Raw genomic sequence first — 24,966 nt, 5'->3', positions numbered from 1 at the left:
TTATCAAACTATTATTTGATAATTTTGATGTGTTTGCCAAATCCTAATGCATTTTAGTTACTTCATTTATGATTTTTTTATTTTTTTTTTCACAGAGTTCAACAATAAAAATCGAAAGACTGACGTGGCGCAAGTTCAAGAGAAAGATTTCAAGCACTATAGCGTTACCAATCCAGATCACGTGTTTCAAGTACCATATAGCTATAAATTCAATGAATCGGGCATGTATTACTTTACCAGCACCAACCTGAAGCTCTGCAAGAGACGACAAAAATTAGCAGTTCAAATCAACAACCTTCCCTAAACCTTCTTAATTAGCATAAATAAAGTTAATGCACAACTCTAGCTTAGTGCGTAAACGAACTTGTTTTGTACGTGCGAGGTTGAACGTAAGAAAGTGTGATTTTGAGTATGCCGTTGCATATAACTCATAATCATTCAATGCTTTTAATGGTTCAAAAATTTCTTTCTTGCTATAAAGAGGTTTTTCCTCAATATAAGTTTATATATATATATATATATATATCTACTTCTCAAAAAATAAAAAATAAAGTTTATATGTATGTAGTTAGTCGGCAGCCCAGTTGGAAAGGTCGTAGAATTTGCTCATCTCCCTATACACTCAAGTTCAATTCCCCTCCCCCTAAATCTAATAAAAAAGCTTATATATATATATATGTATGAACTTCATGATCTCAAAGACCTGAAAAGACAACATGTTAAAAATAAATCAAGGACTTTTTTTTTTAAGCATGACCTTGAAAAAACTGAAGAAGAATATATTATTATGTTTTATTCTGGTGGAAGAATATATTGAAAAGTCAATTACTAAAAAGTCAATTTTTAGAGCCCTTTGTACTAAAAAAAGAAAAAAAAAAAAAAACTCATACAAATAAAGTCCACACTTTGTACAAAACTAAGCAAATTGTCACAATAACAATGATTGTTACAGTTAAGTTGTGACTTAATTGAATTTTTCTTAGAGAAATTATACTACAATATAGTATAAATAAAGATTAAAACAATACTTTTACTCAAAATAAAACATAGTATAGTGGTGTGAGTTCTTTTTTTTTTTCAATTTACCAAGACAGTCACAGTTAACTGTGACTAGATTGATTTTTTTTTTAATACAATATAGTATAAATTAATGTTATATTTGTGATGTAATATTATTTTTTTTTATTGTAGTGGCATGTGATATAATATTTGTAAATTCTAATAACTTTTACTTTATTATTTTGTTTGACTTTTCAACTAGTACCTAATCTAAAATGCTATTTAATTTTGGTACATAAACTAAAAAATTATTGAAATTTAGTAGTTAAAATCAAAGGACCTTAATCAAAAGTAGGGGTTCGGTTCTCATCAAAACAAACAAGTGGGAATTTCTAACATATCTGTATGAGGAGCCCACCTTTATATAATAAGATCCATATGTTTATTGTGAGGAAGAAGTTACATATGACCTTCATATATATTAATGTAAAATTTGGGAAAATTTATGAAAAAACCCGGGGTCATGGTGTAAAAGCCGGGCACATGACCGGTGGTGGCGGCGAAATGTGATGGTGATTGGTGGGGGTACTTTCTACTGGTACGTTGGGAATTTTGGGTTTGGTCGGTTAAGGTTGGGATTGGTAATTGGGGGATGGGGGATGGGGGGATCGAGTCTGTTGTATAAGAGAAGCTTTTTTTTTTTTTTTTTTTTTTGTAATTTCTGGCCCAAACGACGTCGTTTTGAGCAAGAGACTTACAAAAATTTAAACATATCTAGCTCAAAATGACATTATTTTCACCAGGCTACAAACTAAAAAAAACAAACAAAATAAGAAGCTACTTCTACTTGAAGCCTTGAATGGTTGAACCACTCAGGCTTTTCATCAAATAGGTGGTGGGCGACTGGGCAACAAGGGGTCACTGGCCAGAGGTTCGTAGGGTAGCCTTCTAGAGGTTCAGGGGGTCACCGGCAGCTGAGAAAAGTAATTCACACCTAGGAGCTTCAGCGTTTGGGGGGTCGCCCGACCCCCTACCTCCCAACGTGCGCCCGCCGCTGCTTATATATACTATAAACTATACTACTAGAGGGGTTTAGGGTATATATATACTAAAACTATTATAGTTATTGGCCGGATATTAGGTATAGAGTTTAGATTTATGGTATAGTTAAATTTTATATAGTTAATTGTTTATATATGTTTTAAATTAGTTTTTATATGTTTATATATAAACTAGTTTACAGGTAATCTATTGATTATGTTTATAGGGTTAATTTAGTTAGTTTATATAAGAATAATGCTATACTTACCACATTTCTTATACCACATTCTTATACCATCACACGTGTCATTACTTTATTGGACAGAGTTTTTCTTTTTCTTTTTGGTTTTTTATTTTTATTTTTTAGTATCCAATGTATGAATGCCATGTAAGTTGCCACAAGGTGGTATGAAATTATGGTATAAAAATGTGGTATATCTAGCACTACTGTTTATATAAACTAGTATAGGGTTTAATTTAGTTAGTCTACATATGTTTTATTAGTTATTTATTTATTAGTTAAAACACAAAAGTAAAAACTGAAACACATTAGTTAAAACTTAAAACAAACCCTAAATTGGTTTCGCATCCGCCTCTTTATCCCTCTCTTTCTCTTGTCTCTCTTTAACAGATCTCTTTGTCTTCGTTGCGAATTCTCTCTCTAGCATCTCCGTCGCGATTTTCCAAGATGCAATGCCGCATTTCGTCTCCTCTATCTCTCTCATTGGCGGCGGGATCTCGACCCTCTTCTCTCGTCGGCAATGAAATCTCCTTTTTTCTCTTTGTTGCATGTTTCTCCGTTGTAACACCAAAACCGAACCGGTAACATCGGTTAACTGACGTTGTCGGTTGAAGGCGTCTCTAGTTCGGCTTCGGTCGCCGTTCTTCCTAAACCGACATCGTTGGTTTGGTGTATTCAATTGAGATTTTAATGAATTGTAATAGAGTTTAAAAGTCTAGGTGAATTAATAAAAGTTTGTATGTATTCAATTCAAACTTTTAATGAGTCTATAAAAAATCCGAGTGTATTCAATAAAGACATTTAAAAGTCTACATAAGTTAATGTGTATTCAAAAAGTCAATAATTTCGAGAAATTTGGAAAAATAACTCATTTTGATTGTCATTAAACACTTTTAACCTCTTTTTTAAATTTTTAGAAATTTGACCCTCGAATAGTGCTTCAATTCCATCCCATCGAGTAGTGCTCGAACCTCGCTCGAGTGACCCTATTGAGTATCGCTCGAGGGGTGTTCGAACACTACTCGAGGGTTAAATTTCTAAAAATAAAAATAAAAAAAGTTAAAAATTTTTATTTGACTTCAATTTAGGTTAGCTTTCCAAATTTCTCAATACTTTTAAAGAATTTAATAAATCTTTGGATTTTGGTGGATTTTTAGGTGATTGGTATAAATACCAAAGGCTACAACAAATCTAGCCTTCTACCCACAGATTTTCGTAGACTTTCAAACGTGCTCTCTCTTACGCAAAAAGCATTCAAACAAAATAATAAAAATTGCAGAAAGCCAAAAACCCCTTAGAACCAAACACCCAAATCAAACACACAAAAACATCTCTGCAACATCACCCAAAACTTCCTGCAAACCTCACCGCCCAACATGATCAAGAACTCATCTCCTTTGTTGGAGATTCAGAGCCCAAAAAAATCTAACCCATAAAAAAAAGAAATCAAAGAAAGGAAATTACAAAAATTTATGTTTAGAACTAAAGTGGGTTTCTGGAGCATACGATCCTCTGAAGCATGGATACATGATTTTGGTGCCGTATCCCGTATCGGATACACCAACGGATACGATACGCTCGGATACGCATTGGATACGTATCTAGGTCAACGGATACGTGGTTTACTGGTTGGATACGCGTATCTTTTGCTCTCGAGATGGTTAATATGTATAGATGTAAAGATTCCCAATTACCCAGACTACCCAGAACTCAATATGTTTGCACTCAAGATGTAAAAAAAAAAATATATATTATTATAATATTCAAATATAATATTATAGCATCAACTAATATAATGCTAATATTACTATATCTTTGAACTGAGTCTTTGAAATAGTCTTAGTTCCCATCTTCATTGAATAGGTGTTGGGATGCTTAAAATTACTAACCTTTCTCTTGATGAACCATTGTTGGAGACTGTTTTATTCATTGAATAGGAATATTGAAGTTGATTGAATTTAAATTTGGATTTAGATGATGAATTTGAATTTTTATATTATTTAAAGTATATTTTAAATTATTTATATTATTATTATTATATATTAATATATATTTTTAATTGCGGTATCCACTACGTATCGTATTCTAATTTTTTGAAATTTGTTTCCTATCTCTGTGTCGTATCGCTGTATTCGTGCTTCATCGATACGATCAAATCTCTCTCTTAATTCTCAGCTTCAGTTAGTTGCAACAATATTGATCTTAGTTAAGTAATTGGTTTGATTGATTTGAGGGGAGTGAGTGAGAGAGAGAGTGTGGTTCTCAGGAGCCTTTGGTTTGGTATTTAGGGAAGGATGAGAAGAAACTAAAGGACTATAGAGACTGAGTGTTCGATCTGGTGGTGGCACTTGGAGCATGATGGAGTCGGCGGTGGTGTACGGAGAGAGATATGGAGGAGAAGCTGGGTCATGGGTCCGGAGGGATAAACTTGGGGTTGTTCTGTTACAATTTGTGAATAACAAATGAAAATGGGGATTACAGCACACCACACTTGTCTCACAGAGACTTTTTCTCAAAGGGATTAAAACAAACAAATATATATTCAAGGATTACAGTATGACTGGGCTTTGTGAAACCAAAAGCCAAAATATGGAACACACCTTTTGTTAAAGAGGTTTGAGATTTTTCTTATTTTTTAAATACAAGTTAATGGCATTAACAAAGTTAACTTACTGTTAAGAGGGAGACATGTGTCAAACAAATATAGGCGACAAGGAGGACACATGGATTTTGGTGACAGCAGATTTGGTCCTTTAGACCCATATAAACTGCATTATTGTAGCTTTTTTTTTTTGCCCAATAAAGCATGGTAGTAGCTATTTTTTGTTTTTGGTAAAACATGGTAGTAGCTATTTATATGAGATAGCAAGCACAGATGCTAGCATCTGTCCAAAAAATAAAGGTCAAATTAAAGTTTTGGTCCTTGTGATTTGGCCCATTTTCACCTTAGTTCATATGATTAAAAAAAGTTTCAATCAAATCTATGTGATTTGCTTAAGTTTGCAATTTAGCCAAATTCGAAAATCTGTCATTTTTTCTATGATTTAAGGATGTATAGAGCAATAACATAGTGGCTCTAGACTCATATGTGTATACATATATAATTCCAGAAAAGAACTTGCATATTCCGAGGATACCACTTTTTTCTCTATTACTCCCCTCTCTCACTTTCTCTCTCTTTCCTCTCCTTCTTCTCTCTCTCTTTTTGCCATGACACTAGCATGTCATTATCACGGAGACAGACAAGTTATTTTCATAATTCCACCATTTGGCGTAGAGTTTGGAGCCCTGCTGTAACGACCCGACCCAAATTTCACAAAAAATTTTAATTTTATTCAGATGGCCATGTAGAGGTATAGTGAGAAATGAAATTGAGAGACCCAGTATTTTTTTTTAAGGATTCATTCTAAATGTTTTGAGATTTTATGTCGATTATTTTGGGAATCTATTTGAGAAATAAAAAGGGGTTTTGGGTTAATTTTTAATTTTCATTTTAAATTGGGTTTGACCCCAAAGTTGACTTTTCTTGTTAGTAGACTTTTGATTTTGACTTTAGGCCCGTTGGGTAAGTCTCGAGTGTACGAATTCGTAGACACGAAGCACGTGTAAATCGGAGTTACGGTTTGGATTTTACGGACGTTCAAAGTGAGGGGCAATTTTGTAAATTACATGAATGGGTTTTAAAAGCCCAAAAAGGGGTCTAGAAATTTCTGGATTTCTCTCCCCTCTCATGACTCACTCTCTCTCTCTCCCTGTTTTCTCTCCCCGACACCCCCCCGGTGACTCTCCTTCTCTCCGGCCTCCCTCCCTCGCTGCCCGGCCAGGAGGCGGCGACGGCACTGCCTCAGCCCCCCTTCTCTCTCTCTCTCCCTCTCTCGCTCGCAACCTCCTCTATGCGCGCGGCCTCACCACTGGAGGTAGTGGTCCGGCCATTTTCTCGGCGGCGCGGGACCACAGGCGTGATCCCTTGGAGCCGGCCGTCCATCCCCGAAGCCTCCCCGAGCTGGCCAGCTGTTCCCACACGCAGAAACCGCCGGAGAAGCCAGCAGGCACCGCCGGTCATTTCGTCGATTTCGGCAGTTTCCGGCCACCGTTGGCTGCGATTCTTGAGGGGTTCTACTCCTCTAGGTATGAGCTTTCATTCCCCTTTGATTTAGTTGATCAATTTTGAGGATTTTGTAAAAATGAAAAATTGGGGTATAAACACCCATTTCGGGTTATCTTTGATTTCGGCCATGGGGATGGTTCTTGGTTAACTCTTGGGCAATTTCCACCTCTATGGACACCCATTTCGGGTTATCTTTGATTTCGGCCATGGGGATGGTTCTTGGTTAACTCTTGGGCAATTTCCACCTCTATGGACCTCTAATGGGTGATTAGAATCGACAATTTAATGGATTTTTTGGAATTTATGACCTTGGGGTTATGAACCGCTACTTTAGGCGGCGACGGCAGTGGTTCTGACCACCCAGCCATCAAATTCTTAATTTTTATGAAATTTAGGTTTTATTTTCAGTTGGTTATTGAGTTTAGATGGGTTGTGGTTGCTAGGACGTGATAAAACCCCAATTTGGACTGTAATTTGGTTACTTTTCGGTACCGAAGGACTCCTAGACGAACCTCGGCTAAGGTTTAGTGTGTATAAGGTTTATTTGAGTGATTCGAGCGGATTAAAAAGTTTGGGTGTTGTTAGATTTAGAGCCGGGAAAGAACTAGAAGGCTTTTGAGTGTAGGGGATTTAAACGGAATTTTTATTATAACCGTGAGAAAATATAGATTCCAGCGGGACGTTTAGGTTCACACACTCACCTTATTTCTTTCGTTGAGCCGAGTCTAATTTCATATTTATATGCTTATATTATAGGCAATATCAATGAGGCTCAAAACAATCCGACGGAGGATCGACGTTGATTTCGCACTGTGAGTGGACCTCTTGTTTTTATAAATGATTTATGAATTTCATGATTATTATTCTAATTGTTATCCTGAGTTTATTTAGATTGTTGCATGGTGGGTTGAACTTGATTTTCGAAGGAAATTTAATAAATTCTATAATTTAAATCCATATTCGTATCTTTAGACTTATTTGAGTTTCGATGTGTTTATCTAGTTGAGGAAATTCTCTTTGGTGGAGGGTGGTATAAATTGGATGTTTATTTATATATGCGCTTTGGAAACTTTGATTTGGGTTCTGGGGTGACGAATTAATTATAAATTTCTCACAAACATGTTCTAATGATATTTGCTTAAGGGAAATGAAATTTGAAATTTAAGAGGCATGTATACAGATAAATTAGTTCGGATAATGTGGTGATTTGAGATTATGCGAGGATACCTGCCTGCCCGTACATCGATTTGCTCTGTACGGGAAGTGGCGAGCTTAGATTCCTGCCTGCTCGTGTATAGATTCGCTCTGCACGAGAAGTGGCGAGTATTCCGGCCTGCTCGTGTATAGATTCGCTCTGCACGAGAAGTGGCGAGTATTCATGCCTGCTCGTGCATCGATTCGCTCTGCACAAGAAGTGGCGAGCATCCCGGCCTGCCCGTGCATCGATTCGCTCTGCACGGGAAGTGGCGAGCATACTTATCTGCCTGCCCGTGTATCGATTCGCTCTGCACGGGATGTGGCGAGCTTAACTATCCAAGAATATGACTAGCAGCTTTCCGAATACTTATATAATGTGATGTTTCATTTCATGGCCTAGAGATGGTTAGCTTGCATGATTGACAAATGGAGGATTTTAGTAAACTACATTATTGTCTATTGTGGCGTGATAACATGCTTAATAATTTACCTTGCATATTTTATGGTAGTCCTTATCGAATCAATTGTGGTTACTTAAATGATGAAAAAGTTTGTGGAATAATCGTTGTTTTTGTTTGGAAAGGAGTTCCAACATGGTTTTGAAACTGGGGGATTTCAAAGAGCGACGTGAGGTCTTAGAGTTTAAATTGACTTTTCAGGATTTGTAAAAAGATAAATGACCATTTCTTTCCGTACTTATAAATTGTCCACTCACTGAGATTATCTCACTTTTTTCTCATATTTTTGTTTTGAATTTTCCCCAGGTAGGAGCGGTCGAGCCAAGAGGAACGTCGAGGCATCTTGAAAACGTTGAGGACCCCGTAGGCTAGAGTCCCTTACATTTGTACTTATATAAAATCTAGAATGGCTCTGATAACCTAAAAGAATTTGTTGTACGTTATGTCACTTTTTATTTGGACGGGTCAGAGACCCTCATTTGTTTTGTGGTAGAGGTGGCTGAAAGGAATAGAAGTGCTTTTTAACAGGTTTTGAAATTTATGGGTTAGTCCATGTTTAGGGGAGGTTCTGTCGAATTTTCGGTAGGATTTTCCTTGATTTTGGATTCCCGCAGGACCTCTCTGGGTTTTCAGGGTGGAATCCGGGTGCGGTCCTGTCACCTGCACCACACCACCACAACGTCATCATGTCATCCAAAAAAAAAATGATAGGCTTGTAAATTTGGTCTTAATACAAATTGAATTAAGTAAGCCACAGAGATGTAATTGAAATTCATTAGACCACTTTAATCATATTGAAAATTGGCCCAATCACATAGACCAAAATTTTAATTGGCTTGTAAGGCACATGTGTAGTGTATATCTCTTTAGAAGAAGGATTAAATACAAAAATGATTTACAAACTTTACTGTGATTTTCAATTTGATCTATTAACTATAAAAAGTGTCAATTTGGTCCACAAATTTGTCAAGATATACCAAAGCAGTACAAACGTTAACTTTCATTTAAAAAATTAACGAAACTAATCATGTGCACAACATGTGACTGCACTTTTGGGGGTATTTCAGTTCATTCATCACATTTTTACTTAGATTTTTTTATGGAAGTTAAACGTTTGTACTGCTTTGGTACAATTTGAAAAATTCATAAACTAAATTGACACTTTTTATTGTTAATTGATCAAACTAAGAATCACGTATAGTAAAATTCGTGGACCATTTTTATATTTAACCCTTAGAAGAATAAACTACACTTCTACATCTTAGAGATGATTAAAAGTTTTTGGGCCATACATAGCATCAATCAATTACCCAAGTGTTGAGAGAGAGTGGGATAAGAGTTAAAATTAGGTTAAATCTATGTTCTATTCCCTCCAATGTAATAAAAAAAATAAAAAATATTGGATACGAGAACTTGTCTCATACTATTAAATAGGGTTTTTGCTTTCACGTACGTTTTGTATCCAAATTTTGACATGTGTCATGATTTGGTACCCAAACTTTTTTAAAAGCTAATTGAGTACTCAAATTTTTATTTTATGTAATAAATCTTTAGTTGTGATTGTCATTGCAGTCATAGTTCTGATTGTATAAAATTCAAAGTTTATCAAGATTTAATTTTTTATTTAGGCTTAGGAATGAAGTCCTACAACCTATATATATATATATATATATAAACTAAATATTAAAGTGTAAGTCACGCAAACACTAAAAAAACAAAAAATCAATAAAAAAGTTGTGACTGTTGTACAGTCACAGTTGAGTTTGTAAAAAAATTAAAAAAATTTCTCTCGAACGCTCGGTGAATAGTGCCTAGTGCTAGCTCGGTAGAAATACGTTTTTTAAAGTTAGTAACTAAACCAAAATTTAGTATCTAAAATGAAATAACATAAAAATTTTAGTAGTTAAAATGAAAAAACATTAAAATTTGGTACCTAAAATTAATGGACCTATTAAAATACGGGTCAAAATTTGAGTACCAAATGTATAAAATATAAAGATTTAAAAAAAAAAAAATCAAAAGCACACCCTCTCATAGTTTCACTCAAGCCTCGTTTGGGATTGCGGTGGAGAACCCAAAAGCTACTGTGAATGACAATTCTCAATCATCTGCAACAATTTTGGTGCTTGGTAAAAAAATTAAAAAATATTTTTCCCCACAATTCTCAACTCTCCACAGCAAAAACAAAAAACATGTTTCTATATGCTTTTAAAAACTGCAGTGAATCACAGCAACAATTTTTAGTAATTATACACATCCACGACACTTTTACATTAACATTTACCAAACACTTTGATACTTTTTTTACACTCACAGCACTTTTGAAAACATAGTTTACCAAATACTCAACTGCTTTACTTTATAGCTGACTTTACTTTACAGTTGTTTTTCCTTACAGCAACATCAAACTGGCCCTTATATACTCACATTTTTTTTTCCCTGTTAATGTTATTTTGACTACCTTTTAAAGAATCTAAAAGTTAAAATCATATAAAATTAAATTAATCAAACTGAAATAAAAGAACCTATAAAACTATAATAATGTAAAAAGAAAAAATTGCACCTCTTTTAATAAAGTTTTAAACAATAGAAGTTTTTTCTTTATAAAATGTGAAACGCAATTGGAAACTTCACTTAATTACCAATTTTCTAACACGAGGTTGGAACAAATTATGAAAGTGGCAATTTCTTTTATAGTGGTGGCAGCAACAATTGTATTATTGCCTGCAGTAGAAGCTGATGATGAAATATATACAGTCGGAGGTGACCTTGGTTGGACTGTACCTCCGGACTCTTTCTATTCTTGGAACATTTATTTTCTTTGGGCTAAACAATATACATTTGTTGTTTCAGACGTATTAGGTAAACTTGTCAACTAATTATAAGCAGACAAATTAACTGAGTCGTGGTTTAATTTATGGAGAAAACATGATTTAGTAGTTCAATAAATTTATTGTGATTCTATTAATCTTTAACTTTTCCTTGTTTTTTTTTTTTAATAAATATATGATGTCTCTATTACTTTTACTGCTGCAAAATTCAAAAAGTTTTTTGTACGCAGATTTTTATGATAGAAATGGAGGGACCAACTTAGCTCGTGTTCAGGAAGAAGATTTTGAGAATTGTAACCTCACTCAGGGATATAATTTGTGGTATGGACGACAAAAGTATAGACTGAAGGAATCCGGTATGCATTACTTCACTAGCATCCATCCAAAACACTGCGAGAAAGGACAAAAGATGGCAATTTGTGTTAGACAAGCCTAAACTTCATCTCAATTCGATCTACAACCTTAATAGTTCATGGGGGAATTCGTGTAATTTTTCCGACTTATATAAGTCTATTTTTCATTCAGAATATTTATGTCAAAAGGAAATTAAAACTGGAAATGCTACTGTTTCTTTATGATTTCGGAAGTTTATATGGACACCCTACTATGTATTTGGTTAGCCCTTAATTAATTATCAGAAATTTTCCTTACATTTTTTTCTTTCCAGAATTGGATTTTTCCTCTCAATGTCTCCGAAAAGTAATTGAGATTGGACATATGGCAAGTGTCCATAACTCCTTAATCAAATCAAATGGCACCAAATTGTCAGAGGATTGAGTAAAATCTAGTACATAAAATACTTATAGGGTATTTTGGAATTTTCTTGTATATACAATGGAAAATAATAAAAGGAGAAATACAATAATAATCGGGAATGCTATAAACATAAATAGTAGAAGGGAATTGAATAAATAAATTTTGGGCCGAAGACTTTCAAACATCCGACCTTAGCTCAGTTGGTAGAGCGGAGGACTGTAGTTGGTTTGTGCCTAATAGCTATCCTTAGGTCGCTGGTTCGAATCCGGCAGGTCGGACGTTTTTTCTCCATCCATTTTGCCAAAGTTATTGGCATAACTGCTCATTCAACTAGCTACAAAAAGAGCATATAAAACAGCGCAAATGATAGATTATATATATATATATAGAGGAGTGTTCTAAAGCTAACCAGTTAGCAAATTAATACGAAGCTAACCATGCTTTTAGGCCCACCACATAACTAATCTCATAATCCGAACCATCAATTTATTTATGCCCTACTTAAAATATCATCATTGTAAAAAATCAACTAAATCGAAAATCATGTAGTTATCTAATTGAGATCAAATAAATAGACGATCAGTATTTTCGTAAAAGCATAGAAATAGTTGTTATTATAATCAAATGACTAAATGACTTTCGATTTTAGATATTTTTTACAAGAATGATCTTTGAAATAGAGCCTAAAAAATAAACTGTTCGGATTTTGAGATTACATTGTGCAGTGGGCCCAACTAGGTGGTTAGCTTTGTATTAACTTACTAACTAGTTAGTTTTAGAGCATTATTGTATTGTATATATATATATATGTATTGTCCATGTAACTAACTATTTGTCTAGTTTTATTTTTCTCTACTTTGTTTAAATTCTTTTCAAGTTCGAATATGATTTTCTAGATTTTCTTTTTCACAAAAAGATAAAAAAAAAAAAACCTTAATTTATTCAAAAAGAACTTAATATAATTTCCAAATTTTCTAAATTGTTGGTCATAATTATCAAGAAAATTGTAAATGTGACATCAAATGTGCAAGTACAGTTTTGTGACATTTATATGAAGGTTGAGGGGTCGAATGGCAAGAGTGTGGTGTTTGTTTGGCGAAGAGTGGACGGGTTGCGCGCGTAGAAGGGTAATTCGGTAATTTGGTAGTTTCAGGGTCTTCCAGTTGAAATTTGACAAATCTAAAATACCAGTGAACTCATGGGATCGAAACAAGTCTAACACAACTGGCGGATTCCCAATCGAAGTTCGAATGAATTCATTATGGGTCATTATGACCTCCTCACCAAAGTAATGTTTCCTCCTAGTTTGTGAAGAAAACACTTAAAATGCTCTTTACGGGGGAGGCATGGTATATATTAGGCTCCACCACCCCGTACACTAGCACCTATGGGGCGTTAAGCGAGCTACTCTAAGAACCTTTGGGGACCTAGGGAGTGGGCATATGACTTCTAGAGGACGGTCATGTGTCTCCATGGGATAGGAGGTCCCATGGATACTACAAGCAAGCGAGAGAGCTTGTATTGCGCTGTGCGCGCGCAAACAAGGCTACATGAGAGATTCTTTTATGATGCGCCGTATGCACAACATGTGGGCTATATGTGAACTCTCGGAGGCTCCGTGGTGCACCTTGGCCGCTTAGTACTCAAGGCATCAACTTGGGTTCGACGATGCACAATATGTGATGCTAGCACACATAGGAAGGGGCGACCTTGTGCTAATGAGAAGAAGCTAATGTGGGACATTGGACATGAGTTGCTCACTCGAGTGGCATGCTTGCGAGCTGGCTTGCATGTTCAACTTCAAGATAGACCTATGGGCATGAGCTAGCCCTTAGTGCCATGACAATTAAGATGTGTGAAAAAATTGAGACCCGATATAGAGAATGGAATGTCGGCGTCATGAAAACCAATTGATCGATGGGGCGAGTGTCTTGGCTAATAACCTTGGCACAAGGAAACAAACGTATAGTTGCTACGAGTGAGACTTGATAAGAATAGTTTTTATTCGCAAACCTCAAGACAAGGCCGACCCTGAGCATGGGCGACAGGGGCAACTGCCCAGGGCCCACTTCTAAAGGGCCCATTTTTTTATTTTTTTTATATGTATATATCATATAAAACAATTATTAAAATAAAAATCTGATAAAAATATGTAGACGTATCAACATTTAAAAAAGGCCCAACTTCTTAAGAGGCCCAATTTAACTTAATCTAAAAAATTATTTATTTTTAAATTTTTAATTAGAATATCAAAAGTCAGATAACTTTTTGTTAAAAAAAATACAATGTTTCAGTTCTAGAAAATAGGAAATATATCGTTTATGTGCTCTTTCTCTCTCTCTACTTCAATCCCTTGTGTAGTCGCCTACTCTATCGATCTTCTATCTTCTATCTTCAAGCTTTGATTCTCTTTCTCAAATCTCAATTTAGGACTTCTCTTTTTCACATCCTCTCCAAGTCTTCATTGATTCCTCTCCCTCATTTCGGAGATCTCAATTCCCAAATTAGGTTTTCAAAGAAATTAGGTTTAAAGTTTGAAGAAAAAATCCAAAATGTACTTTTTTTTTTCCCTTTTTTTTTTCCCCTTTGTGTACTGCTATTTGTATTTGTGATATGTTTGGTTAATTGGTTGCCATAAATTGAAATTTAAGATTATGTATTAAAAAGGATATGGATTGGCAATCTTATGTATTAAAAAGGATATGTTGGAAAATCTTGAAGTTGAAAAAGTTATTGAAGATTTTGCTTCTAAACATGCTATAAGAAGGCATTTTCATTGAATTTTTGGTACTCATTACCCTGTTGTATTGTTTTGCAGGTGTGTATAGCGGCTTTTTTGACAGGTTGCTCCCATTGGTAAAGAATTTGGAGATGATTAATGAGTTATATTGTTTGACAAGTCCAAAGGCCTTCCACTTTTATTACTTTTTGTTCAAGGCTTGAACTGTGATATTCAATATAATGAAAGTATCATTTTCAAGCAAAAATAAACGGAAAATAGGTCTATAAAATTTTATAATTTTTTTTCTTTGTAAAACTAAGATTATATACAAAAGAGCCTATTTTAAATTTTCGCCCAAGGCTTCCCGAAAGTCAGGACTAGCCCTCCCTCAAGATGGTAATGAATGGGTATAAATCTGGAAAGAATCATACCAAAAGTAAAGGCTGACTTTGATTCAAAGGAATCTTGGCGCCACACGGTCATGTTCCACCGAGTGAAAAGTCAGACCGAGACACAAAGCATGCTTTATATTACGCTACCTTCTTGGCATGCACTCGATATATGCGAGAGGGCATGCATGTTTATATGCTATTCTATTGTACTTTCATTAGAGGAATCATGCTCTATTAATGACATATTAATAGACTTTTGTAAGTTATGCATAAACAAAGCAAAAGTACGGAAGATGGGCATGTGAGAAAGTTATTCCACCCTTATCTTGAAGAATCTAAACCAATCTTACCTTCCTACACTTTAGAGAAAAATTGCATAAATAATTTTGCAATGTTTTAAACGTCGAAAGAGCCCCAAAGATATACAATGAATCCAAATTTTGTCCTCTAACTAGGTGAGGCAGCCCACTTCTCTATAATTCAATTTTGTTAAGTTTAATTTTAATTATAATTTCTAGTAGAAAATTCTATTTCTTTTATTAACTTCTAGTATGATTTTTTTAGAAAGTTTGTCAGAAATATGTAAATATATACGTATTTTTGAGACCTACAGTTGTTGGTGTAACCTAGTTAAAAGGACCATTGAATTAACTCTCTTGCACCCATGTTTGAGCCCCTCCCCCCCCACCCCCTTAATAAAAAAAAAAAAAAAAAAAAAAAAAAGGTATCTTTGGGATGTAAGCCAAATCTTGTAAATTTTAATTCACCTCATTATATAATTTATTTTATTAGTATTCTTGCACCAAGTTTTCTAAAAAAAAAAAATAATAATTTCTTTCAAGAAATTTAATCCTTTAAGAATGTTCCAAAATTATAAATCTGATGAATCAAAAAATACAATCAGACCAAATAAATGGGCACCAAGTGTGTAATGTCCAGCACACATACACGTGTTGGTAGAGAGAGAGAGAGAGAGACAGAGACAGAGAGGCGTGGAGAAGCTAGCTAATGGAACAACAAGCAGCCCTTTCATTGATCCTCTTGAACCTCCTCTGCATGACAAGCATGAGCAGAGCCCCTGCAGACCCTGCATGCCACACAACATGTGGCTCCCTCCAAGTCAACTACCCCTTCGGCACAGCCGCCGGGTGCGGCTCCCCACCCTTCCAACGCTACGTAACCTGCAGCTCCACCCAACTCCTCCTGAGCACCCACACAGGATCATACCCCATCACCTCCATATCCTACTCCACCAACACCCTCACCATAACCCCACCCTCCATGTCCACGTGCACATCCATGCAACCCTCCCCCTCCAACTTCGGCCTCGACTGGGCCAGCCCATTTCAACTCGGCCCATCAACTTTCATCCTCCTCTCCTGCCAACCCCCGACCTCTTCGCTCACCCTCAGAGGCACCCCCATCTGCGACTCTTCCTACACTCACCTCTGCGACTCCATGTACACGTGTCCATCTGTCCTTGGGCTGGGCCTCCCACTGTTCCCGCCCACCAACACTTGCTGCGTGTACTCGCCGGGCAGTCTGGACGGAAAAGGCGAATTGGATCTCCGCGGGCTCAAGTGCGGCGGGTACGCGTCGGTGGTGTCGGTCGGGGACTACCCGACGGACCCATCCCGCTGGGAGTACGGAGTGGCCTTCAAGTATAGCCATGGAGGGGTTTTGGAGAGTGGTGATGTGGACACCAAGTGCAAGAGCTGTGAGATGAGTGAGGGTGTATGTGGCTACGATGTTGCTGCTGCTTCATCTGATAATTCGTTCCTTTGTGTGTGTAAGAATGGCTACAACACCACCTCGGATTGCCATGTGTACACTCCAGATCAGGGACTCATTTGGAGCTCTGCCCCTTCATCACCACCTTGTAAGTTTTTCTTCTTCAATCTTCCTTCAAAATTAATTAAGAAAATAAAAGATTAATAAAAAGGGTTGATCATTAATTAGTGATAGAGATACAATCTCTTTGTATTATTTAGTGTATTATTTATTAGAGAGATGATACATTAGATGATACAAATAAATAAAATTTTAACATTTTTTATCTCTATTAAAAAAATGATACACTAAATGATACAAATAAGTAATCTCTCTAACATTTTTCTTACGAGTATTATTGGTGGTTTTGTGCTTTGTTCTTTCTCACGAAAAGGCAGACGGTGCGGTACGTAATTGGCCAAATGCGCACCGGATGCCTTGAACTTTAGTTGAAAGTGGAATCCAGTATGCTTTTCTTTGCAATGTGGTTTGTGTTGGGGGATAAGACCAACTTTTAATGCATGAGCAGAAAAATACATAACTTAAGCCTTAAGCCTTAAGGTGGAAATTGTAAAATATTAAACTTTTTGGTACGCGAATTTACCAGATTGTATATCACATCACTAATAGAATTGAGACTCAAATATGTGAATCTCAGAAGATCGAAGTATTAATAATGTTGGTCTACGTAATATAATTTGTGGAGAAATTAGCAATCAAGGAAAACTAAATTTAATGTTGATTCATCATCTTTTCAACTTTGCAGGGAAAATGTGGTTTGGGCTCTTGGCTGGCCTGATAATTTTAACAGCTTGAGAGAGAGAGAGAGAGGTGGTGTTTTTTTTTTTTTTTTTTGGGAAATTAGCTTCCTTTAATTGCTCCTTGTTTTTATATTTTAATGTTGTAATAAGACTTATTTTTTAGTAAATTATTAAATTAAAGATACACCACCTAGACTCCGCATGGGCTTGTTGTCCTATAACATTTAAGCTAGCTTAGATTGTAGCCCAGGACTGGTAGGCCATCGTCAGTTTCTACCACCAAACATGGGTCAAAGACAATAGTCCATTATATTTGAGTTTGGCCTCTCTAGTCCGGCCTTCCAGTCGAGAACTTATAATATTAAGAGGAAATTACCAATTTGGTTTATTTATTGTTCATTTTTTCTCGGTTTGGTATTTTTGTTTACGAAATTTTTTTTCACCATTATGCTCTACAAATTTTCTCACGTTTGTCATTTTTGTCTATTCCGTCAAAGTATCTTAAATATACGTTAAATAGAGGGGCAAAATTGTCCATTTCGTCTCATGTTTTTTAATTTTTATTCTCAAATTTGACCTAACTTTTAACCTATCAAATATTCACCAAATTCATTAATCTTATATTAGTTTGAAGCTATGAGTATTCTCTTTACAACCATATAAAAAACATTCAAAATGGAGCTATACAACTTGAGATAAATGATCACAAAGTAGGCTATCTTAATCTACCCCATTTTATAAGACAATTTCCAGATTTTTGAAATTTCTTCCAACTTCAATTTCCTTCGAATTATGTTTAAAGTCTCTTATTACACAACCTCAAAATGATTTAGAAATCAAAATCTCATAAAACCCCAAAATTGAAAAAATTGATAAGTACACCCTAACCCCAATTCTCCTTCAATTTTCATTCATTTATTAGGTTGTTTGGGCAAGAAGAAGAGACTTTAAACATGTTTCTAAATTTACAAAAAATTTCCTCCTTTAAGAAACAGTTTATAAAACTTTCCAATAATGCTTTCGATTTGGTGGGTAGATTGTTGCACAAACATGTGAGATTGATGCAAAGGCACCACAAGTACTTTTTGCTAATTTTTTTTGCAAAAGAAGGAAGGATGTCCGAAAGGAACCAAGTTGCTGGCTTTTCTCCATTTGTTTGATTTTTTACATAATTGATAATGTGAAATCAAAGTGAAAAGCTTCTTTCCCTTGGTACATTTTTGTTAATTTGAAAAGCAAAATCAATCAAATCCTAACAAATTTTTTGGGATGAGGTTTGAGAAACTAATGGAATCCAACATTCTCATTCTAGGGTCTTAAAATGTTTAGAATTAAAACATTTTCTTCAGAACAGAATTTAACTTTTTAAAAGTATAAAATAAGGTTATGGTCGTTATTATAAGGTCAAGCTTTTTTTTTTTTTTTTTTTGGGTCAAATGATGATTTCCATGAATCTTAAAACGTATAAGGTTAAAACTTAAAACCATGAATTTTGCTAGATGCTAGTGATATATGCCTAATTTCATAGTGTTCTACAGGTTTTAACATTCAAAGCATCGAAAGCAAGTGGAAGCATCTTCTTTGTCATAAGGACATTGGAAGCATATAAAGAGCATAGTCGTTATTATTATGATTTATCATAGGGCATATAACTTTCTAGATGCTAAAGAAATATACATGCAGACACAGGAAGCAATGTTTGTGTCTGTATGTATATATGCATAAATAGCATGGTACATATTTTGAACATTAAAAATTAAAAAAATCAGTCGCAAAGGTAGCTTCAATAAACTCAATATATAGTCAATACATGATGGCACATTCTGCAAAATGACTGGTCACAACATCTTTTGCAATTAAAGAAAAAATGAAAATCAAACCAGGGTTCAATATCCTTAATTTGGAACTATCGTAGAATCAGATTCTATGGCAAACCTAGCCAACTTTTCTATAATGATGGATCAAGTCCCACATTTTCTGCATTGATATTTACTTTGTTGTCTTTCAAATATACAAAATGATTACTTATACAAAATTCAACTTGCCATACAATCCACAATACACAACCACACATACCATAGTGTAGGTTTAAATGAAAACCAACAACTCATCTCGATAGCTCACCTTTTTTTTCTTCACATCTCAATCCACCTTGTGGCCATTGCTGTGGTTTTCATGTTTGGGTGTTGGGAGGGGATCAATGAGGAAAGACTTCATGTGCTTGTACATCTCTTTGGGTTTCTCAACATTTATAGCATGGCCTGCATTCTTTACAATCACTAGTTGCGAACTCTCACCTATTTGCCTGTAAGAGAGAGTGAGGAGAAGAACAGTAAGACCAACATTTCAAATAATTGATGCATAGATCCACTCAATTTCTGAGAGGATAAGTAAGGATATTTAGGAGTGGCAAGAAGTAAATGTGGGAATGGCCCAGTTAAGCCAGGATTTTGGTTTTTCACTTTGTCTTAGTCATAATGCTCTACAGTTCATCTGTATAACAAATCTTTATAGAGAAGAAATTAACACATGTTAATGAACTAATTAAGTCTCCCAATATACCTTTTTAACCGGTGCGCCAATTCCAGTGGGAATACCTTGTCATGCTCTCCCCAGATTATCAGCGTAGGCTGCATCAAGAAGAAATTATGCCTTTAAATACTTGAGAAATACCAAAAAGATAAATGCAATGCGACTTTTTTTGGTTTAATACAGGATACTGAAACAAAAGCTGTTTATGATAATACATATTATAAATTTACATGAGTTATCTTGGGAAGATCAGCCAATTTTCTGTCCTTGTGTAATGCTTGAATCAATTCTTTCCTCTCTTGAAGGTTTTCTGTACACATCACCTGCCAGTGCCACCAAACTCATAAGACAAGTTTCAGGTGAAACTAGTATAAATTATCTGAAATCACATTCGGAAACGAGAAATATTGAACATTTAACATCTTAATTTCATATGAAAACAGGACTGCATCACAATTGTGATGAGAAATGCAACTTATGTACTACTGTTTCTGCAAAACAACAGAATCAAAGACATTTGAATAATTATTTGAGAAAGTTATACCCATGGACTGCAGTGTCTAGCAGCCTAAAGATTTTCCTATTAATACTTGTGATCAGACACATATCCCTGAATAACAGGGGGAAGCTCTGGCTCTGATACTACTTTGATATGAGGCAAACAAAGTCCTAAATAGATAGCAATTATGAAAAGAGATGCAATTGGTTGAAGATAGAGCACTAAGCAAATTATTGGAAAAAAGATGAAAGGGATTATGTGGAGGAGTTAATCTGTATTTGGATGTTTATCCTAATACTTGGACCAAAAAGAAAAATATTTTGTGTTATCAACAATTCCTAATCCTTGTTTGGTAAGTAAAACCAAAAAGTGAAAAAATCTACTATTTTGGGCCAGCATGCAGAGTCTTCACGATAGTTAATACTTCTTATGACTCCATATGCCTTGTAATTATTCTACTGTATCATACCATGTTAAATATGCATTTCCAAACACACAAATGTTGCTTTCAATGTTGGATTAGATCCTACTTTCACGGTTTCGAAGCACAAATTTTTGGGTACAATACAAATATGGATGCTCAATTGAGAGCTAATTTGGATTTGATTCATGTACAATCCCAGATACTTTTTGAATATTTTATAACCTTCTTCCACCTCTTCCTCCTCCTCTCCTCAGTTTCTTTAAAACCCATTTTGAAAGGGATCTTGTTTATAATCTATTCTCACTTCATTGACACACACACCCATCATTTCACCCAGGGAACAGTGAAACCTCAAACCAGAAATACCATTGCTGAGTACAACCCATCCTTGGGTTCACACCCTGGTACCCTTTTATCATTTTTGAAAGCATACTTTGCTACTAGATTTGCTTGAAAAAGCAATAAAAGTACTCTGAATATTCAAAACACATATATGGTGCTAACCTCTATTTTCCAAAAAGTATGAACTGTATTGACAGTTTGACACACATGCACAAATGCCCAATGCTCATTCCTATCTATGCCTAACAATTACTGAAGGAAAATCTTCACTTTGGACTTTCTTAAAAAGTTAAATTGCTTGTTAATTTGAATCAAACCCAATTCATTATACACCTAAAAACACACAGAGCCACATTCAATTTCATTCCCAAAATAAAAAAGTTATAAATTTCAATTACCTCAATAAAATCATTGAGAAAACAAGAGGGCACATTCTTGGCAGGCTTGTAAAACGAGATCTTCATCAACTCTCGAACATGGTCAGGCTTCTGAGGCAACAAAATGGCCATAGCCTCGTCCACACTCCTCACCTTGAACAACCCTTTTTCCATGTCATTCTCCTCCGTGCACACCCCGGCGCAGCATAGCACGAGCCTCTCAATCCGCTCCCCAAACTGCGCCGCCATGCTGTAGGCGACGAACCCGCCGTAGCTGATCCCGGCCACCCTCATTTTCTTGACGCCGTGGGCCTCCATGAGGGCCACCACGCACTGGGCCTGGAAGACCTCGGAGCGGTCGGGTCGGGTCGAGTAGGAGTCGCCGAAGAAGAGGAGGTCCGGGACAAAAAGGTTGAAGCGGGAGGCGAGAGGGGTGATGAACTCGTGCCACTGCCACATTGCGTTGGCGCCGATCCCGTGGATGAGGAGTAGAGTAGGCTTGGATGGGGACTGGGACTTTGGGACCCAGCAGTGCATGATTGTACCTTCACCCAAATCGGTGGTGGAGGATTTTAGACCCGCATTTGAGAAGGAGTAGCGGAAGCAGCGGTCGCGTGACGCCGTCAGGCTGAAGCACTTCACCATTTTCGGGAGCTGAGAGTTTGGAGGAGAAGAAGAAGAGGAGGAGGAGGAGGATGAAAATGGCGGAGCAGGGAATTACATAGCGACGAGAAGGTTTTATGGTTGTTCAGGGCCGGACATAAAAGAATTAAAAATAGGGTTTATTTCAAGTAACTAAACTTTGACCCTTATCTTAATGTGGTACTTAAATTTTTATTTGTCCCAATTGAGTACCTAAATTTTTATTTTGTGTCTAATAGGTACCAAAATGAATTTTTGTTAAAATTGTCAATAAAAATTAGGGGCAATATAGTCAAAGTATATTTTAATTATTTTCTTTATATGTTTAAAATTATTAAAAAAAAACACACAACAAACAAAAAAAATTAAAAATTAAAATAAAATATAAATTTTTTGAAGTGACTATATTGCCCCTAACTTTTGTTGATAATTTTAACAGAAATTCATTTTGGTACCTATTAGACACAAAATAAAAGTTGAGGTACTCAATTGGGACAAATAAAAGTTTAGGTACCACATTAAGACAATGGCCAAAGTTCAGGTACTAAATATGAAAAAAAACCCTTAAAAATAAGAAAAATTAGAGCTTTAGTCCTTAATTCCTTATAACATTTATTATTTAAAAACAAATTTTATAATTTTTTTTTTCAAATAAAATTCTTATTTTTTTAAATAAAGCCCTTTAATAATTGTTTTGTTAAAAAAATATGTCATTATTTTTTTTATTTTTTGAGGGTATATGGTATGGGTTCACTTTATAGTTTTCTAGGGTATAGAATGAAGTTTATGAAAACTGTATCCGTCCAAAATCTCAAATTTAAAACCTAATATAAAGCCGACAAACCAGGACTTGAAAAAAAATAAAAATGCACTGTCGAACCCTAAAAAATGACCGTCAAAAGCTCGGTACCTAGCATATGTGAAAAAATTGAAACTAATAAACCAATATTATATAATATGAAATTGTTACAATATTATTGAATTTTAGTTAGAATTTTAAAAGTTATAAGGCTTTATTCAATAAATTATTAAATTAAAGGATTTAAATGAAAGTTTTCCTTTAAAATATTTAAAAAGAAAAAATAAGTGTGTTTTTTCGTTTTTTTTTTCTCTTTTTTGACCTAGAGGTAAAAGTGAAAGTGGTATCTGCTGTTTTTGTTTTTAATAATGGAGGAGCCAGAACCAATTATTAATTAATAAGCAACAAGAATCTTGTATGGAGATACCAAATTTGTGTGAATGTTTTACATATTTCCAAATAAATAAAAGAGTCTTAATTAGAGTAGATCATGTATGAATTAAATTAATTAAATATTATCACATTATTTGAGATTCGTAGCTAGTACTTTTTTTTTTTTTTGGTGTGTTTTCAAAACAAGTTAGATGTAATCATATAAAACTAAGTCAATAATAAATAGGTCTAAATGAGGAAAAATTATTGGGTGTATTCAATAATATAAATATATCGTCCAATAATACTCTTACATGTTAGATTGGTTACACCATATGATAGTATATCGGATATACATAATAATTTCTCATGAATGAGAGGGTCAATAGAAAAAATAGTCTACTGCAAAAATAACACAATTTGGTCCACTTTTATGACGGGTGACAACCTCTCTCTCTCTCACCTTCAACTCCTCACATCCTAGTTATATCTTATAGATCGAATATCCGATAATCCAAAGGATCGGATATCCGATAATCCAATTGATCGGATATGTATCTAATTATTAAGAATCTATTGGATTATCGCATTAGATTCAAGATAATCCGCTGCATATCTAATTCATTGACAAGTTTAACTATATGTCCAATTATGTGACAAGAATGTTGTATGTTATAGTTTTTCAAAAAGAATATTATGTATGGAATGAAGGAACAAGTGCTCTATCAGTACATATAGAAGTCCTCACCTCAAAAGTTATAATGGGATCGAATTTGCAAATATTTAATATATTTTTATCTTTATCATTCGTTTTTCTGAAGAAAGAAAAAAAAATCATCCACCAAATTCTTTTAAAAAATATGAAATGGTCCCAAATGATAAAGGACTAAACTGAACTAATAAATATGTTATAGTCCTATCAACTAATTATTGGTGAAGTGGTATCCTTCTTCACAACATTTGAAAGATTCTAAATTTAAATTTTTCCTCACTTAAATTTAAAATAACAAACAAAAAATCTTTTTGTGTAGGGAATTTCATATTTCCAATTATTAACTATTTTCCGTTGTAAAATACTTTTCCTCTCTAGATAATTCTTCGTAAGTTCGTAAAGTACAAGTTCACACCATTTTCTCACAAATTTGGTCAACTTGCAAGTACAATTTTTGCACGCCGTTTTTATTTTATTTTTATATATTTTCTTATTCAATTTAATTTATAACATTAAAGAAGACGGTCGCTAAACGGTGCAGCCTCAAAGAATTTAATTTTAATCTTTTGTTATAGGGATAGGCGGATAGCACAATGATATTGTATTTGTGGTGGCCTTTGTTCTAGAATGGCTGGCCAAGACGGCAAGACCTAAGAGTTGCAAGACTAGCTTGGTCATTGATCAAATGATCACTTGCCACTTTTTTTATTTTTTTATTTGTCTAATCACTTGTCACTTGGTTACTAGTTCTTTTTTTTTTTTTTTTTTTGGGCAAAACTTGGTTACTAGTTCAGATGCAAATATTAATTGAGTTGAAAACTTGGTTCACATCATTAAAAAAATATTACGCGTTATTGTAGTTAAAAAATAATAAATGTACCACAATGACATTAGAGATAAAATAATTTGTTGATCATCTTTCGAATAGAAATAGAATATTTAATCTCAGTTCTACTAGTAAAGTGATCGATGACAACAATATTAAGGTCAC

The 24,966-nt window shown here is 34.8% G+C and overlaps 2 protein-coding genes, 1 long non-coding RNA gene and 1 other non-coding gene across 5 annotated transcripts; 3 read left to right on the top strand and 1 right to left on the bottom strand.

The window, feature by feature from the left end:
• Positions 1-6,013: 6,013 nt before the first annotated feature.
• On the top strand, positions 6,014-8,517 carry LOC147284069 (uncharacterized). The gene is made up of 3 exons (XR_015122535.1): positions 6,014-6,409; positions 7,146-7,201; positions 8,351-8,517. It is a non-coding gene; the product is annotated as an uncharacterized LOC147284069 (long non-coding RNA).
• Positions 8,518-11,816: 3,299 nt separating this feature from the next.
• On the top strand, positions 11,817-11,909 carry TRNAY-GUA (transfer RNA tyrosine (anticodon GUA)). Its single transcript has 2 exons — positions 11,817-11,853; positions 11,874-11,909. It is a non-coding gene; the product is annotated as a tRNA-Tyr (tRNA).
• Positions 11,910-15,708: 3,799 nt separating this feature from the next.
• On the top strand, positions 15,709-17,664 carry LOC147284067 (uncharacterized). Of its 2 annotated transcripts, none has more exons than XM_086245168.1 (2): positions 15,709-16,624; positions 17,282-17,664. In XM_086245168.1, exons 1-2 carry the CDS (start codon positions 15,754-15,756, stop codon positions 17,329-17,331), a joined length of 921 nt encoding a protein of 306 aa, XP_086101294.1. In that variant the 5' UTR covers positions 15,709-15,753; the 3' UTR covers positions 17,332-17,664. The 2 variants fall into 2 exon arrangements, with proteins under 2 accessions (XP_086101294.1, XP_086101295.1); XM_086245169.1 differs by lacking the exon at positions 17,282-17,664 and adding an exon at positions 16,910-17,045.
• Positions 17,665-19,041: 1,377 nt separating this feature from the next.
• LOC147284066 (alpha/beta-Hydrolases superfamily protein) lies at positions 19,042-22,210 on the bottom strand. Its single transcript, XM_086244577.1, has 4 exons — positions 21,472-22,210; positions 20,039-20,131; positions 19,839-19,906; positions 19,042-19,581 (listed from the first exon to the last, which is right to left on the bottom strand). Exons 1-4 carry the CDS (start codon positions 22,093-22,095, stop codon positions 19,419-19,421), a joined length of 948 nt encoding a protein of 315 aa, XP_086100703.1. The 5' UTR covers positions 22,096-22,210; the 3' UTR covers positions 19,042-19,418.
• Between the last annotated feature and the right edge of the window lie 2,756 nt (positions 22,211-24,966).

Source organism: Dryas octopetala, chromosome 5 (genome assembly GCF_963921425.1).
Source record: "Dryas octopetala chromosome 5, drDryOcto1.1, whole genome shotgun sequence".
NCBI lineage: Eukaryota > Viridiplantae > Streptophyta > Magnoliopsida > Rosales > Rosaceae > Dryas > Dryas octopetala.
The sequence above is the reverse complement of the archived record's forward strand: the minus strand, read 5'-3'. Positions and strand labels throughout refer to the sequence as shown.